The sequence below is a fragment of the Gymnogyps californianus genome, chromosome 3 (assembly GCF_018139145.2).
Source record: "Gymnogyps californianus isolate 813 chromosome 3, ASM1813914v2, whole genome shotgun sequence".
Lineage (NCBI taxonomy): Eukaryota > Metazoa > Chordata > Aves > Accipitriformes > Cathartidae > Gymnogyps > Gymnogyps californianus.
The window spans coordinates 31,595,541-31,613,006 of record NC_059473.1 but is presented as its reverse complement, the minus strand read 5'-3'; the positions used below and the strand labels follow the sequence as shown (position 1 = coordinate 31,613,006).

The window sequence follows — 17,466 nt, the reverse complement described above, 5'->3', positions numbered from 1 at the left end:
TAGAAGTCTTGAAAATACGAAGTTCCTATAGTTTCATGAATATAACCACTTAGAAGAGGCAGATTCTGTTACTGCCACCTGAAGGAAAGGCTGAAGCCCCTGCGTAACTGTATTCTGTGAACAGAGAGTCAATATGGGAGAAATAAATTATGAATATTCTGATCCTAGGAAGTGCTTCAGTCAGAATTCATGCCTTATTAAACATCAGAAAAAACCCCTCTCTTCAGTCAAGATTTGTATCCTGAAAGTATTCTCTGATGTCTTACAAGGCATGAACACCATTTGAAGCTTTTCCTTTGGCAAAAGCATTTAGGACATCTTTCCTGTGTGGTTTCTCTGATGTTTAATAAGGAGTGAGCTCATGCTGTGCTGTGGCTTTAACACAACTCAGTTAAAAAGTCAATCCGATGCAGTGTAAAGTCCATTAGAAACTAAACTTTGTTACTGTGCTACGCATGAACTGCCTTGTTATTTATGCTGTGAATAGTCCCGATATAAGCAAATACAGATAGGTAAACATTGACTGGCAAATATTCAGGAATAAATGAAATACAGAGATCACATGCTTGCAAAATTATAGCTGATGTTTTCACACATAAAACTCATGCAATATAAAGAAGTAATTCATCAACCTTTAGTAGGTCATGTCCATATATTGGTATGGCATTAACATTGGTAACATTGTCTTGTTATAGCACATGTGCAGAAAAGGACCAAATTACTATTGAAGTGGGAACTAAAACTTTGAAGTCGTGATTCTTTTGGGGTTTCTGGAAAAAGAAAAAAAAGTGTTATTTGACTTACTATTACACATTTTGTATACAAACGTGTGTATGAGGTTCACGCAGATGCAGGTGGTTATATGGGTAAAGGCAGTATCTCATTTTATCGCCAAATTCAAATAGACATTCAGATAAGGATTTACGTATTCAAGGTTATAATAACTGAAATCTGTATATAGTGCATTGTATCCAGTATATACAAATGCCAAGTTGGAACTGGTATATTTAAAGAAAAAGGACAAAATAAGAGCAATTCTTGGATTTGCTGTCCTTCCTGAAGTCAGAATCAGATAAATTTTTTTTTAAAGACCCCATCTCGCTATTGCTTTCTTTTTCAGCATGAAAACAATATATTAGGAACAGTAGATCCAAATCCTATGGTTCTAAGCACATTTTTATTTTAAGCCAAGGTGGATAAGAATTTACCTAAGTAAAAGAGGATGAAATATATCATTCCCTCATTTGTATTACAAAACAGCTGCTTTTTTTAAACCCTATGGCTGATTCTTAATCTGAAGTGAAATCGGGCATGTATAGTATCCTGGAACAGCATCGTCACCCTGAGCTCTTAGAGAAAGATGGAAAATCTGAAAGAGAGAGATGAGTAAGATTTCTCCAGTGTCAGTGTAACCCCTGCAATTTTTAAGGAAAATTAAAATTTACCAGTAGCCAAAGAAATACTAACTATAGTAGTAGTTATTAAAGGCAAGGCCTCCAGGCATTTGGAAGAAGGAAGCCCAATGAACAGAGGCTACATACAGGAAAGTTTAGATTTAAATTCAGAACTGTATTTTTTTGTTCTTGTAGGGTCAGTTTGTTGTTTTCCTTTTTACTCCAACTTTGCAGCAGACCTAAAATCTTCATAAGCTAACACATTCATTATAATTCACTTAAAAACATCCAATGATGGCCTGTATGTTGAAGACAGGAAACAGAAGAAAAAGCAAAGAGCATATGATTTCCGAGAACTTCATTCTTCACAACAAAATAATAACCTAAGCATGTAGAAGCCCCAAATCAGCTATTCCTGCCCCGGCGTTAGCAGGTAAACTAGAATTCTAAAATACTATTTATAGATTTAAATAATACTGAAGGTTTCATTTTTTACATTCTTTAGTCAATTCAAAAATAACTTTTGTGAGTGACAAATCTTCACAATAAAAAAAGCTTGCAAAGTTGTCTAGGTCCGAAATCATGCGCTTCTGCAATTACAGATAGGTAGTGTAGACAGTGTACAACGTCGTCTTTAAATTTTGTACAGTTAGAAAATGGGTGACCTGCCTTAGCAGCCAGTATCCAAGGGATTTTGTTGACACTGTGATGTCATTAGCTGATGGAAGGAAGAATTTTGGATAAACTGAAATGACTCAATAGTAAACTTCACCTTGAAAGATGCTGAGGACCTCCTTGAGAAATTCTGGTCATACTCAGCTTCTGAAGTAGTCGTGAGTTCTATTTTGCTTTTAGTAGCATATAATAGTATTCATTCCCTGACATAAATTGTATCATGGATTGTATATGAATGGATTTGAAGCAGTCTCTGCACTATACACGAATTGTATTATGTGTTGTTAAAACACTTTACATCCTTAGGGTGAAAGGTATTATAACAAGACATGTAGTACTACTTCAATGCTTTTATTTTTAAATAATCTTCTGATGCTCTATGTTTTTTCTGTCACTCTTAGCCATGTCTCTTTTCTGGCTTAAAGAAGAATGTCAGATTTGCAGTGGATTATCCCAAGGAAATAGCAAACATTAATTATGAGTTATATCATGAAGAGGTGTAGCCTTCTGAGTTAAACTGAAAGTATGGGGTGCTGCCATTTGTAAGGCATTTTTCATTTTGCAAGTGCTTTGCAGAGGTCAGGTGTTTGGGTTTTTTCCTAGCATGACCTCTGTAAGTATAAGTCCTCTATGTATTTCTCTAGTCTGCAAAGACTGGGAAAGAATGGCCATGGCTGTTTCCTCTTAATTTACCCCAGAAATTATTGGCAGGATTGGGTTAAAACACAGAATTTGTGGCTTCCAGTGCAGTGTAGTGACTTGACGTTAAAGTGGAAGATCATAAACTTTACGCATGCACATGTGAAGAAGAGATCTTGAAGAGGAAACAATCAATTTTAGTTTGTACAATTTAAATTTGTTACTGTAGCTTGTTTTGTAGTTATGGTGATTTATCAAATGGCATTAACACAACTTTGAAAAAGTTCATCATGCAAGCTGGAGGTTGCCAGTCATTGTGTCATTCAGTGACAGGGATGGAGGTGGTGAGGAAAATCAAACTGTATGGTAGCATAGCCTCTTTGTTAAAGAGTTCAAAGAAATGAAACTTTAAAGAACTTCAGAGAAATAAAAGTACAGGATATCCAAACATATGCATGGATAACACAGAAGATTCCAACACCATGCTAATATTTATTGCTGGTAGAAACAGCCAAAGGCAATTAGAATATAAACATTCTCCGCCAAAAATTAGAATATTTTCACCTTGGGCATAAATTCTTTTTCTGTAACTTGTTGATAGGTTGTTAGATTAAGTATTAAAACCACATTCTGTTATTTAGCCATACAAGATAACAGCTTCCTAATCATGGGCACACATAGGACACTTAGCAGGCACTCCACTTATGATTTAATAAATAAAAAATTTTGTCCCATATATTGTATAATGGGTGAAAAGTTGCTAAATTGTTGAAGTGATTTGAATGAAGAGTTCTGTTAGAGTTCATTAAAATGTCAAGTCAATTAAAAGCTGATATTTTTAGATCATTGCATACAATACAGAAGTTTTTTTAAAAAAAAAAAGAGGGAGAAAACTGTATTCCTTTATGGAAGAACTTTATAAAAGAACAGGTACAAATACTGGCAAGACATCATAGTCTTCATCAGATTGAGTGATTATCAGCCTATAATCTAGAAGTCTCAATATAACTAAAAATAATATTAACAGTTAGGTGTCAGAAAGTTGGAGCAAACAAAGCGTATATATAATGGGATTTGTTACACGGTTTATCTTTGTAAATAAATCTCTATTGACCAGTGGTAGATCTTTGACTTGGAAATAAGCCACCATTGACAGAAAGGTTTCTTTGAAGTGGTTCTTATCTCTTCTGAATTTTAATTTTAGTTCATAGAATGTGCCTCATTCAATTACTTATTTTACCTTTTTTAGTTATCTTTTTAGAGTGTATTCGTAGCAGTATTGGTTTTACACTGGCATAGCTGATGCATTTAGTATCAGATACAAAAATTAGTTGGTGCTTTTGATTTTTGAAGGGATAGAGGGAAGAACTAGTTGGCAAAGAAAACAGAGAGAAATTGCTTTCTAATATTTTAAGAGTAGGGGAGCAGGAAAGCAAGGCTTGTGCTATTTCGTATTTTAATCCATTCCTTCATTATTCTTATTGAAAACTTCTCTGATTAGTGCTTGAGGCGATGTAACTTTCTTTTTTAACATATCTATAGGACTCAAAAGCCTTAATATAATTTCCAAAAAGAAAAGACTTAATTTAGGAAGCTATTCTAGATGTAGAATCCTAATACCTTCAGTCTTATTAAAAGACAGAATGTAAATGATTTAAAAGCTGACAAGCTTTCTGAAAATGTCATTCTTCAACTAAAAAGGCTAGTTTATCAAAGCATCTGGTATTTATTTGTAAATGCATCTATTTGCAGATACCGTTTAGGCCACTCAATTATGTAAGCACTCAACTTGCAAATGCATTCAAGCCTTTAAACATTAAGTAATATTAATCAAACCCTTAAAAGGTGATAAGGCATACTAACGTAAAGTTGGAATTTTTGTCTTTCAGTAACCATGTAAGTATTTGCAGTTTCAAAGGGAAAGAGGGCCTGCATTGAAGGAAGTTTATGGGATGCAAGTGTGTACATTTGACTCAGGCCTGACTGATGTCTGTATGTGCACTATAAGCATTCATAACGTCTTCTGAGAAGAGGGGAACCTTTGTGAAAAGGATTTTCGCTCCAGTCTTTATCTGGCAGCACATGGTGTAATGAAACTGCTCCATGAACAAAATCCAGGCATCAGTGAAAAGAAAATCCTGGGAATGATTATATTCACCTTTTGACCAACTAAGCACTGCTCTAAGTTGCAAATTATGAAATTTCCAGTTTCTTGTTCATGTATGGGGTCCCTGCTTTGATTTTAACACAATGAAGACCTGTGGTTTTATTTTCCGCCTTTCCTTTTTTGTTTTAAAAGTAGATCGGTGTCTGCCTTGTTACAGAAGGAACCTTTGTTACCTCTGCTGTAAACCAGGGTTTCAAAGTGCCAATGTTTTCTTCTGAGAATTATTCCCAGTCTTCCCACCTACCAGAGGCTGCCTTTGTGCGATGTGATGCATAGCTCTGCTTCCCTCTGTTTTGAAGAGAATATATTAGGATGAATATTGAATTATTTATGTTCATAGGAACAAAACACACTTACCCAAATGCCTGTGGTAAAGATTCTGAAAGGGGCTGTAAATACCATCCGAGCAGATTTGTATCATCTTGTTAAATGAGTAAGGGTTTAACATGGTTCTTATTAGCCTGTCAAACCACAGTGGCTGTGTTTACATGAAAAACTTATGTTCTCTTGCCTTGCGTCCACATGTGAACGTACTTGGCTTACATAAAACCTGAGCTCACTAGGCCTCTTGGAGCATTTAGCGCGAGCACCAGACCAGACTTGTAGCATTCCACATCGTTTGTGAACATAAGATAAAGCCAATTTCAAGATCTGAGCAAGAATGCCCCTTAATCATGCTGCGTACACATGGAAATCAGTGTCAGAAGCCAGATGTATGAAAGAAAAACATTTTTCTCTTCTAACTTTCTGCCTCCCTCGGGCATTCTTATCGATGACCCAAATGCTCAACTTCATATCTAGAAGTTTTCCAGCATGTTGCTCTCATTTCATTTCTGAAATTTTTCTGCAAGATTTCTTATCCTTTCAGTACTTTACATTTCTTGTTTTTCATGTAAGCTAATCAAATGTGATGCTGATGATGCAGGGGACAGGATGTTTCTTACACGAAATGTTTCTCCAGATAGAAGAGATCCACAAATGAGGATTACTGTCTGGCCTAAGGAGAATGGAAAAAATTTGATTATGTGGGAGAAGTCTACAACACAGCACTATTTTAGCACAGAAGCAAAAAATAGCGTGCTTACAAAATGACTGTGTCACTGGAAGTGTTAGGCATTAAGCAATATCAGGAAAAGATTAACAATAAGAGATAATTACTGTAATTTCACTAGTAGATTAGGGAACATAAATAAGGAACAATATAAGCAAGTGCAATCATAAAACGTAGAAGGCTGCAAGTTATAGGAAATGACTGTTGTTCTTCAGAAAAAGGTGATAACAGTAGGCAAGGAAGGCAATGAAGTCATACAGGTTTTTTGAGACTCATTTTTCTGCTTCATGATAAAGACACTGCTGGTTAGCTGGGCTTAGTACAAATACTAGAAAATTACCTGCCATGTGAGCGGTCATAATATGGTAAGCTGGATGTTATTGAATGCATGCCGGAAGATTGATAAGAAATTACAGGTATATAGGGCATATGTTTGTAAATATAACAGATACCATCTTAGAACAGTTATTCATTTATGTTATCCACTTTATGGATGGATAATAAGAGAAGATTCATGTGGATTTGTGATAAATATTCTGTTCAATGGGATTTTTGGGGAGATCTCCATCACTAAAGCAGAGTGGATTATAAAAGAGCAGATCAGTATATTAAACGATGACAAGCGCTGTGTAACATACCACCCAGGCTTCAGTGCAGAGGAATTTCCAGTGATCCTCACCATAAATAAATTCTCAATTCTTTCTTTAATTTATGGAGTCCTACTGTTTTAGAGGAGAATACTGCTCACAGCGTACCAGTGCTCTAGTTGTCTTTTTCTTGTTTATGCAAAAGTTTATAATTCCCAGCTCCTATCTTCATGCTACGTGTAAGCCATTTTTAGTTCCTTTGAGACAGCACTTCAAGTCAATACATTATTCCCTTGAAGCAGAAGAGCCAATGCCCAGTATTATTTTACTTCCTACTTAGAAGACACTCAATATATTCACAGTTAAGGTGGTTATAAATATATCTGCAAAACAGGTAATACCATTAAAAGTACGTTTCTGAAGAACAGGAAGTTGAAAAGTAAATTTTCAGATAACGGACTCAACTTTTCCTCCTTCACAGTCCATGTGAAGGAGAAATGGGGATAGTGCATCATTCTAAACAAGTTCCCGGTTTTGTGTTGGCATCTCAAATCAGTGCAGGATGAAAAAGTGTTGCAGTTAGGTTACAGTTCAGTCTTTCTTCAGCCAAAATCTTGTTCTGCCCTAGTTGTGATAAGTCTCCAGCCTCTTTCACACTTGCTCTTCTTCCTGAGATCCATATAGAAGACAATCGCAGTAGGTTAGGCTACATGGTCTTTCTCCTGGCATCTTAAATAATTTCTTTAGTCTTCACTTACTGCTTTTTTAACTTCTCTGGAAGTAAAAACAAAATAGGACTGCATAGTGTTCTCTTTCTTTTCTTATCTGCCCATGTTGCTTATCTTATCTGTACCTTTTTTGTTCAGTGATGTTTGCTGTTGCTCCATTTGTCTGGGTTTCTTTCCTACAACTTTTTCTCGTCGTTGAGGTTTTTTTGGCTGTTATTTCCTCATTGCATGTAATTCTCTGTGAAACTCTTTGACTTTTCTTCACTTCTCACTCAGATTTCTCTTAATTTGCTGCCAAGATTCCTCTAAGAAACAAGCAGAATGCTTTGGAAATATATATATTTCTCCATTGTAAGTGTTTAAGTCTTAAGTCTCCTTGCTGCAACCCGTGCTATTCCTCCCCTCAGTCCCTGCTTTTCAGTTCCTCACTGTGCTGTGTAGTGTGAAATACTGGACTGCAAAAGTTCTTTGGGACAGGAACCATGCCCTCCTGTTTAAACTGTGAGGCATCTAGCAACTTGTTCAGATCTTATAACTGTTCAATAATAAAGCACTGTAAATAATACTGTGCTGATGGAGAACTAATATTAGTAACTTATACATTTGGGGGGGGGGGGGGGAACCAAAGCTACTTTTTTGAGATCATAAAAAGTGTCTCTAAATTCAATTCTTATGTCATTTGTTACGGATTCTCATTATTATTTGCCCCAAATGACTGAGCGTATTACGTTTGCAATACACCTTGCTATTGGGGTTTTTTTTCGGAAAAACTGAGCGGCGCATAAATGTGGTAAGTTGCAACACAGAAGCAACACTTGTCAGAATTTTTGAGCCTTATAAGAGAGAATCACACTCTTTATAGCCTATAGAACTTTTCATACTCTCTTTTTGAACCTGTTCGTACTGTATTATGAAAAATAATTCTATATTTTAAGTGTAATGGGTTTTTTAATACTTTGAATCAGTTTGAAATATATTGCTTTTATACTTTTCACTTTGGTTTTATATTGTCAGAATGAATAAGTGACCAAAATTTCTGTACTGTGCAGTGTTTCTTGGAGTGATATTGTTGACACCAGTTAAGTTAACCTGTATTTTAAACCGCTGCACGCATTGAAGCTTTGCTGATAATTTCTGTTGGACTTTTCCTGAAGTTTGTACCTTGAGGTATGATGGAGGTCCCAGAGGGCAATCTGTTCTGCTGGGCTGCCTGCCTGGCCAGGCTGTCTGTTGCAAGCTATGGATCAGTTTATAAAAGTGGATCCCCTTACCCAGAGAAGAAAGCAATGTGATGGCTGTTGTAGGCAGAGTGCTTGTATACCACGTGCTACCACTGTGTAACATGAAGTGTCCGATCAGCTGGGTAATAAATGTTATCCTCGCGTGGTTTTTTTTTTTTTTTCCTTCAGAGAATGCGAGGTCTGAGGACAGTGGAGAGCTCCCTTTTCCATCACGGGCAGCCCAGGTTTTCACTCATTCAACACCTCAGTGGAAACCTCTCAGTCCCCTTTATGCAGAACCTTGCTGCATATAAAGACCCATTAAGCAAAGGAAAAATCCTGTCAGTCCTGATTTATCCCATACAGAGGAAATACTGGCGTTTTCAGACTTTTATACTATGATGTAGCAGTAAGAAAAGCTTTATACTGCAAGCGTATCTGTTCTTTCTTCTTTCAGCTCCGAGTCTGGCCAGCGAAGGGAAGAAAAGAACCGTTTTCTAATTTAATTATAGAGTTAGCTATCTATTAATCTCATGCTTCTTGGGTTTTTTTTCCTCGAGGAGGAGTAGAATCCTGGGGACAGAGCTCCTATCCCCATAAATCTTTCAATATTGGATCACCCCGAGCTATGGTTTGTGTGTAAGTCTGTTAGGTTAAAGTTTGCTAGAACCCAGAATCTGTACAGTTAATGTAAATCTTTCCTTGGTATAGCCACTTTGTGTAAAATGGGAAAGACATTATGGAAAACTGCTTTTTTTTGACAATTTTACCTGCAGCAGAATACGTAAGTTGGAATAACCCAAACAAAGCAGTATTAATTAGCACTTATGGATGACTTCATCCCACAGCTTTTGTACTATTCTATGAATGTTATTGAACTTCAGTGTACTTCAGTATAAGCATGTGGACATTATAGGTGGGCAAGCAGAGAAACAGACTGGTTGCAATAACTTGCTAGAACATATGAAGTCAGCAGAAGAGCTGCAAATAAAGCTCAGCAAGTCTGACTTGCAGTTTTCTGCACAGTCTGTGAAACTAAAATACATTTTGGTTTTAGTATTTCTTTTTACAGTGGTTATTTCATATTTTTTTCCAGTCACTAGTCAGGAGATGCTCAGAGGTATTTACCCTGAACCTCTAGTAGGTCAAGGAAAAAAAGATGGTATTATCCTTTCAGCTCTAATGGCCAGATTTTTAGTCTGAGTTTGACCGGGATTCTTTCTCCAAATAAGTACATTTGGCAGTTTTCCCTCTAGGTCTCTTTGTGATTGTATTTTTTTTCTGTACACTCAACAATGCAGATATCTCAGATTATATCTCTCAGCTGAAAACATACACTTCCGGTTTACCAGCGTTGAAGTAGAAATAATTATAAGTAAAAATTGTTTCTTTAAAAATAGAATGGAAATTTTTTTTTTGGACACACTTTACCTTGTCATTTGAGTGGACAAGCAATATGTTAATTATGTTTGCTTTAAATGGAGTATTATTAGAAAGGGGAGAAAACACTGTCACAAATGTAGACTGACCAATTTTTCAGTAACAAGAGTAATGTTCTGTTATTCTACAGTTAAGCTCTGTATTGCTGATCGAAGCACTATCCCAAGGCTTCTGCCAAGCACCACGTTGTTCATGTGATAGGGAGGATTTGGTTATGGTCGAGCAAGTCTGAAAAATGGTAAACTTGACAGCAAATCTGGGATCATGGTTGGTAAGGCAGCTTTTGTGGTCACGTGCTTTTATTTGATGTGGTTCCTCATGTCTCCTGTGCCAAATGGTGTAATGTACTAAAGTGATGAAACTGCAAAAGAAAAAAAAAAAGTCAACTATTTACTTCAGCAACAAAGGAGAAAGAGAATGGGGAAGGAGATCAAAGCCCATAACATGAGTCTCAAAACAGGAAAAAAGAGCAAAAAGAAGGGAATTTCTTTCCACATGCTTCAGGCTACTCTTGCTTATAGCCATCATGAATAATAAACCCTTTAAATGCTTGTGTAGGTCTGCAGTGTGCTTCAGTTTCAAAACAAGGCAGGTGAAAACTTACCAAGAGTTAAGAAGGGTGTATCCTGGTAAAAGCAAGGGCTATAGTCTATAAAGGCTAAAGACTACTTTCCATCTCTAGTGCGTAGATTTGAACAAGTTTTAACATTGGCCACGCTGAGAGAAAAGCTCTTAGTTATTTTAAACTGGTATAAAAAGTCTTTCCATGCAGAGGCAAGTTTTTTGTTTATTTACATTTTCAAAGCTAGACAAATCTTCAACTGTATTGTTCATGATCATTGAAATTGTCATTTCCCTATTTTATGTGGGTTTTGCAGAAAGAATACGTTGGATTAGGAACATTGTTGAGTGCTATCGCTATTATGTTCCACTTTCTTTTGGTATAAAGCTCTTTAATGCTACATTCACGCTGTATTCAGGGATAAGTCTGATTCTTCTTACAGTGCTGGACCTCCTTCCCAAATACACATTTTTTTACTCTTTCCTTCCTTGCAGCAAAAATAACTGCCATTGTGCAAGGTCGCTCCTTTTAAGAGCATGAAACTTTTCCATAGATGTTCTTTTCTTTGTGATACTTCTTTCAAAGAAAAGCTTGTGCAATTTTGGGAGATGGGGAATGGTAACAGATAAAGGCAAAATAGAGAGAGAGAGCAAAATATATAGACAGTGTTTACATGTGTATGGGTGCTTAACTGTAGTACAGTAACCTGTGGTAGCACAGAACTTCATAAACTGTGATATTTTTATTCTTGCAGGACCCTGCAAGATGTAAGGGGTAGTCTGAAATAATCCTCATTTTTCAGACTCAGCTCAAAAGTTTCCCAGCAATCTAGAGAAACCTGCATTTTTCTGCTCGGAGAAAGGCGGAAGCAAAATGGATTGCAGGGAAGAGGTGGGGTGAATGAAAGGAGTTTAGGGGAACTAGGCAGGCCCAAGAGAGCATGGGGAGAGTTGTAGGGTAGGGATGGGAGTAGGAGCCTCTTCCTTTGTGCCTTTAAGTCTGCCTTGCCAAACCACCCAGTCTTCTGAGCTTGGGACTTGGAAGCACTCTTCTTCTCTAGTGAAATAATGTTTTTAAGGAAGGGGAAATAAATGGTTCTTTACACATACTCAAGAACAACAACAGTCACTTCTGTAAACCTGTGAATTAATGCTATGCCCCCCCCCTTTTTTTTTTTAAAGGATCATTTCTTGAGAAAGACATTTTAATGTAATTATAAGCTATCAAGAAATGGGAAAGAATTTTGCATTTTGTATGCAGGCCTGAATAAATAGATCCATTGAGAGACAGACAGAGCAAGTCACTTGGAATGCACCAGTCAAGAGCAGAAATGTAAACATACTCCAGCTACGCTCTCTGCACTTGTGTTTCAGTGTGCCACAGAACAAAACTGCTATTAATGAAGGCTGACTGCTGCTCTTGTTGAATTCAGTACTGAGTCCATCACAAAATCCAGTTTAATTCACAGGCGGTGGATCAGAACCGCATTGTGTCTGACACTCTGGAAACCCAGGAAGGCAGGAACTTGCTGCAAAGGAGTGTCTAGTCCGTCTTAAAAAGAAGTGTATAAAGTTCGTTTGCCGAGCTGAGTAGGTTTAGAGTAACAGCAAGTGAACAAAATGCTGAATCCAACAGATCTTTGTCTCTGTGTTCCAACGTGTTCATGCAACCTTATCTCATAGTTAGATAGATCTACCATGTATTTATCTTCATCCGGTACCAGTCCTAATGAAATAGCATCCACTAAGACTGTTGCTTCGCGAATTATGATAAATTATAGAAAGCCACTATCAGAATCTGTTAGAATTTTAGCCTTTAAAGAGTGTGTCCTGGTTTCGGCTGGGATAGAGTCAATTTTCTTCCTAGTAGGTGGTATAGTGTTGCGTTTTGAATTTACTATGAGAACAATGTTGATAACACATTGAAGTTTTTCGGTTTTGCTAAGTAGTGCTTATCCTAAGTTGAGGACTTCCCAGTTTCCCATGGTCTGCCAGCAAGCAGGTGTGCAAGAAGCTGGGAGGGAGCATAGCCGGGGCAGCTGACCCGACCAAGCCAAAGGGATATTCCGTACCATAGAACGTCATGCTCAGCATATAAAGCTGGGGGAAGAAAAAGGAAGGGGGGGGACATTCGGAGTGCTGGCGTTTGTCTTCCCAGGTAACCATTACACATGATGGAGCCCTGCTTTCCTGGAGATGGCTGAACACCTGCCTGCTGATGGGAAGTAGTGAATGAATTCCTTGTTTTGCTTTGCTTGCATGCGCGGCTTTTGCTTTACCTATTAAGCTGTCTTTATCTCAACCCATAAGTTTTCTCACTTTTACCCTTCTGATTCTCTCCCCCGTCCCAATGGGGGGAGCGGCTGCGTGGTGCTTAGTTGCCGACTGGGGTTAAAACACGACAGAGTAGCAGGTTACTGGAAAAAAATTGTGTAAAATTCAAACACAATTTGATTGGTTGTGCTGACACTAGACTTACTCTGACAGCTGTAGGATAGCAATATTAATTAATTTGTCTGTATTTAAAAACAAAATTACTTCCTCATCCTGTTTCTTAATGGTTTTTTGTTTGGGGTTTTTTTTTGTCATCTTGATGCAATGAATGTCACCAAACCTGATAGTGTGATGTTATAGTAGTTTTTATTCCTGGGTATAAAAGTGTGTTTTGTTTATGAGGAGTGTATAACAGTGATACCAAGAAGGAAAGGTTAATCGCAAACAGAGGTAAGATCTGTCCTCCAAAAGGCTTGGCTATCTGGAAAGCAGGTCTGACATGCAGGAATCTTCAGCTTGCACTGGTGGAATCTCTTGGCAAATAGAATTTCCTTGACTATAAAAGGCTTCTTATGGCATTTTCCTTTTTCTACACCTTTTCTTTTGATTGGGCTTTGAGGGACCTCAAAAAGCAGCATTAGATACTGAGCTGCATGCTGAAATTCCCTTGCCTAATTTTCTCCATTTTACATATTTCCTTGCACCTTCTACAGGTCCTTCTTATTTGACGCTAAGTCACTTCTTTCTTCAGCTGCAGGTTTATTATAGGGTCAAAGAAATTATTGTAGCCTCTTGCCCTGTCTCATGATTGTGAGGTACTGCACGTATGTTTCTTTGGCATGACAAAGACATAGTACAGCATAGTCAAATCAAACTCTGAGCAATAGCTTCCTTACGTGTTTAAAAATAAAAGATAAATATCAGTTTTGTAAGGCAGATGAACCTTAATTGCTGAACGTTTATTGGAAGTTTTGAGATGGTCAGAGGCAAGGTCCTGTGCAAATGCAGTATTTTATTAAAATATTTAATAAGCAGATTCTCTGACCCAAGAGAGGCAACAAAGATGCCTGTCCACTCTTAATTTTCCCTACCCATAATTATTTCTACAGAACATAAATTACATATTGTACAGCTTTATTCTGTTTTCAGAGGATAATTATACTAGAAATTCCAGCCTTCTTTCTGTGGAGGGACCTCTTTCTCAGAAACCACACCTTGTAGCAGTCTGTTTTTCATTTGAGAAGGGTTGAATTCCCATTTAAGTCAACAAGTTTTTATGGATTGACTACTTTCAAAAGATGGATACAGGTGAAATGGGAAGCCCTTATTCACAAATCGTAATAATTCTGTCTGGAAGATGTATTGGAAGCTGATAATATAGAAGTGGAAGCTTTTTTGCATGTGAAATCTGTTAGAGATTACTCCTAATTTCATGCCTGCTGTTGTAACCGAGAGAGGAGCCTGTAATTCCTGTTGTAGTCACCTGAGCGTCTCCAGTGGTATCTCCATGCTGAGGGGGAACTTGGACTTGGTTGCAAATGAGGCAAGGCAGGATGCAAAACGGACAGTACCATTTGCTCTGTGTATGAGATTGGAGGCTTTTATGGATACATTTACATAAGCATTTAAGGAGTTCAATAAACTGAAAGCCAGGGTCTTAAAGTAAGGTTCACAACCCACTTGTAACATACCAGGAGGAACAGGTCTTTCGTTCTCCAACATTAAAGACTGATGGACCCAGTATACTTTCAATTTCCTAAGAGCAAACTACTGTTTCAGAAATGTTCCAACTTAGTAATAATCTAATAGTCATGCTTCACTGTTTTTAACATCCACAAGCAGCAAAATTATATTCCCATGTGAGTAATTTTAGTAAGGGGGTAGCAGCAAGAAAACTGAATTCTGTTTAAAAAAAAAAAAAAAATCCTGTTCAAGTCTTACTTCTGCTGGGAAAGTTTGTTTGTTTTTTTTTTTTTATGTAGCTGTGGTGTACTCAAGACTTTTTTTTTTTTCTTCATCGTTACATATGCAAAATCCAGACCTGCAGAACTGTTCCATGTGGTGAACAGTCTGCTGAACCCAGACTGTTTTGCCTGAGTAGCAGATTTCCATATACCTCATTATGAGTTGGGGGTTTTTGATTTATGTAGGCTCTGTTCCTTCAAAGGGATGTACAACTGTAGACCTTTATACCTACCAAAGTGTTATCTTATCAAGTACTGAGGAAAATACAAGGACAAGTCCCGCTGGAGAATAAGAGCCTTATGTTGCAGAGAAGAACCTTCTTTCCAGCCAGTTTAATCTTTCATGGAAACAGTATGCAAACAGGAGGCCACAAAGTAACTTAGCTTTTGAAGCTTTTTAATTGCACCCAACAAGGTTCTGGATGTTTAGTGAATGATGTAAGCAACAGTGTGTAATGCAAATTCATTTCCCTTTTGATTGGTAAAAGACTATAAGAAAGATTTAGGTCAGTACTGTTAAAAGAAAGTAACATGGACTTTAGCCAGTTGTTGCCATGTACAACCTGATTTAAATAAAACGTGCTAGATCTTTCCACACCAAAGAAGCCATTCTCCTCAGTAATAGCAGGCATGCTTCAGTCTTCTGTCCTATGATAAAGGCAATTGATTAAGGTGCCTAAATACATCTCTGAAGTTATCTTATTTCTGTGGATTCCTACCATTCATATTTCCAGTCTGTGCATGGACAGAGTTAATATCTTTGTTCGTATTATTTCTTTCTGGGAATGAAAAAAATCATAGAATCAGGGAATATAATCATAAAACAGTGTAGGCTGGAGGGAACCTCTGGAGGTTATCTGGCCAAGCCCCTCCTCCGAGCAGGGCCAGCTTAGGTCAGCGTGCTCCATGGCAGTTGTTCAGCTGAGCTTTGAGCACCTCCGAGGACAGAGATTCCCCAGCCCCTCTGGGCCTGTCCTCCAGTATTTGATTACTCTCATTGTGAAAACGTTTTTCCTAATAGCTAACCAGACCTTCCTTTGTTGCAACACATCTGCATTGCCTTTCATCCTGTCATTGTGCACTTCCGAGAAGACTCTGGCTCCATCTTCTCTATATTTTTCCATTAGATAATTGAAGTCATCAATATGCCTTCAATAACAATATACCTTCAACTCCCCTCTTCAACATCTCCCCCTCCCCAGTGTTCTCTTAAGACTGAACAAACCCATTTCTTTCAGCATCCCCCCTTACATCATGTACCTAATAATCTTTCTGGCCCACTGCCCCCTTGATCTAGTAGGTTAACATCTGTGTTGTATTGGGAGGCCCAAAACTGGAGTAGGTGGCATGGCTGATGTGCATCTGGCCATCTGTTACTCCTCAGTCCAAATTATTTTGCTTATTCTTAGCTGGTTTGACTGAAGGTGGCTTTTTGACTAATTCAAGACTCAAAGTCCTCTCCTCCCACAATAACAAGATATCTTAACTACAATGCTCCACATCTTATTGATGAGGGCTAAGAAACAGAACTGTTTACAATGAAAAGCTATTTCCTGAGAGAATGCTTTGCATTAGTGATACTCTTGATTAAAGTAGTTTAATTACAGTGGGTCATGGTATAACCTGTTTTCATAGATGGTATCACTCAATACTTTTTATATCGCCACAGCATAAAATACACTTCCTCATCATCGCCCTGTGACTTTAAGCATAGGGAAAGAGGACAGTGTAGAAATCACTTTCAAATCCCAGGGACTGTACGTGTAATGTACTGTTAAATTGATTTCTATTTCTAGTGCACTTGGAGGATCATCCGCACTTCACATCCCAGCCTTTCCTGGTGGAGGTTGTCTTATCGACTATGTACCCCAAGTATGCCAGCTGCTAACAAACAAGGTAAGTTAGTAAAGAGAACTCAATTTTCCTTTCCCTTATGTGCTGTACTGTATTGCACTAACACACTATAGCATTTCCATAGACATAGTTCTTCTACTGCCAGGTAGTCCAAGCAGGGCGTACTTAAGGTGAACTACACAAGAAATACCTTCTTGATAAGAGCTGAGCACCTAAGCAGAGCATTGAATATAATGACTCTTTTAGGTAAACAAGTGTGTTTGGGATCAGATCCTGGAGCGGATTTTTCTTATTGTGACATGTTATGATTTAGGATAAAGTGTTACTGTATCGTACAACACTGCATTGTAGCATACTATTTTGCTAGTAAATACAAATGTGTAGTTTGCATATTATTTTTCCAGTTGGAAGTTCTCATACCATAGTCATCATTGTAGGTTTTGAGTACTTTCAGTGATTTTCTTCTCAGATGTTTCATCCAAATGAACTGAATCAGCAGTCTATTTGGATGTTTATACAGTAATAGCTACTTAAGGTTGCTGAAAAGGTGGTGTTCCGGTTAGCTTACTGTTTAAACAAAAAAGAGTGAGTATAGTATTTTGAAAGCTTCTCCATTATTTAAGTGTAAATTTCAAAAGAAAGCTTAGGGGCAAACATCTAGGAATCTGCCTGTTACAGACCTCCTATTTGTATTTGTATATTATTTTTACCTTCAATTGTCCAAATGAGGAAAATAATTTTATCTTTTAGAAAAAGTTCTTCAAAATGTGTTTCCATAATTATATTGGAATCTATCTTTAGAGTTGTTTTTGTTGTGGTTTTCTGTTAAAATTACTTTCTGTTTTTAAAATCTGCGAGTACACAGGACTGTTTTTATCCTTTCTTAAACAAAGTCACTTAAGCAAACTTAAG

General features: G+C 37.4%; 1 protein-coding gene across 3 annotated transcripts in view; it reads left to right on the top strand.

The window, feature by feature from the left end:
- The window catches only part of BABAM2 (BRISC and BRCA1 A complex member 2), a 178,416-nt gene that overhangs the window by 118,733 nt on the left and 42,217 nt on the right, over window positions 1-17,466 (top strand). For all 3 annotated transcript variants that reach the window (XM_050893630.1, XM_050893629.1, XM_050893631.1), the window contains exon 8: window positions 16,497-16,596. In XM_050893630.1, the coding sequence (XP_050749587.1) occupies window positions 16,497-16,596 (100 nt within the window). The remainder of the gene's footprint in view (window positions 1-16,496; window positions 16,597-17,466) is intronic.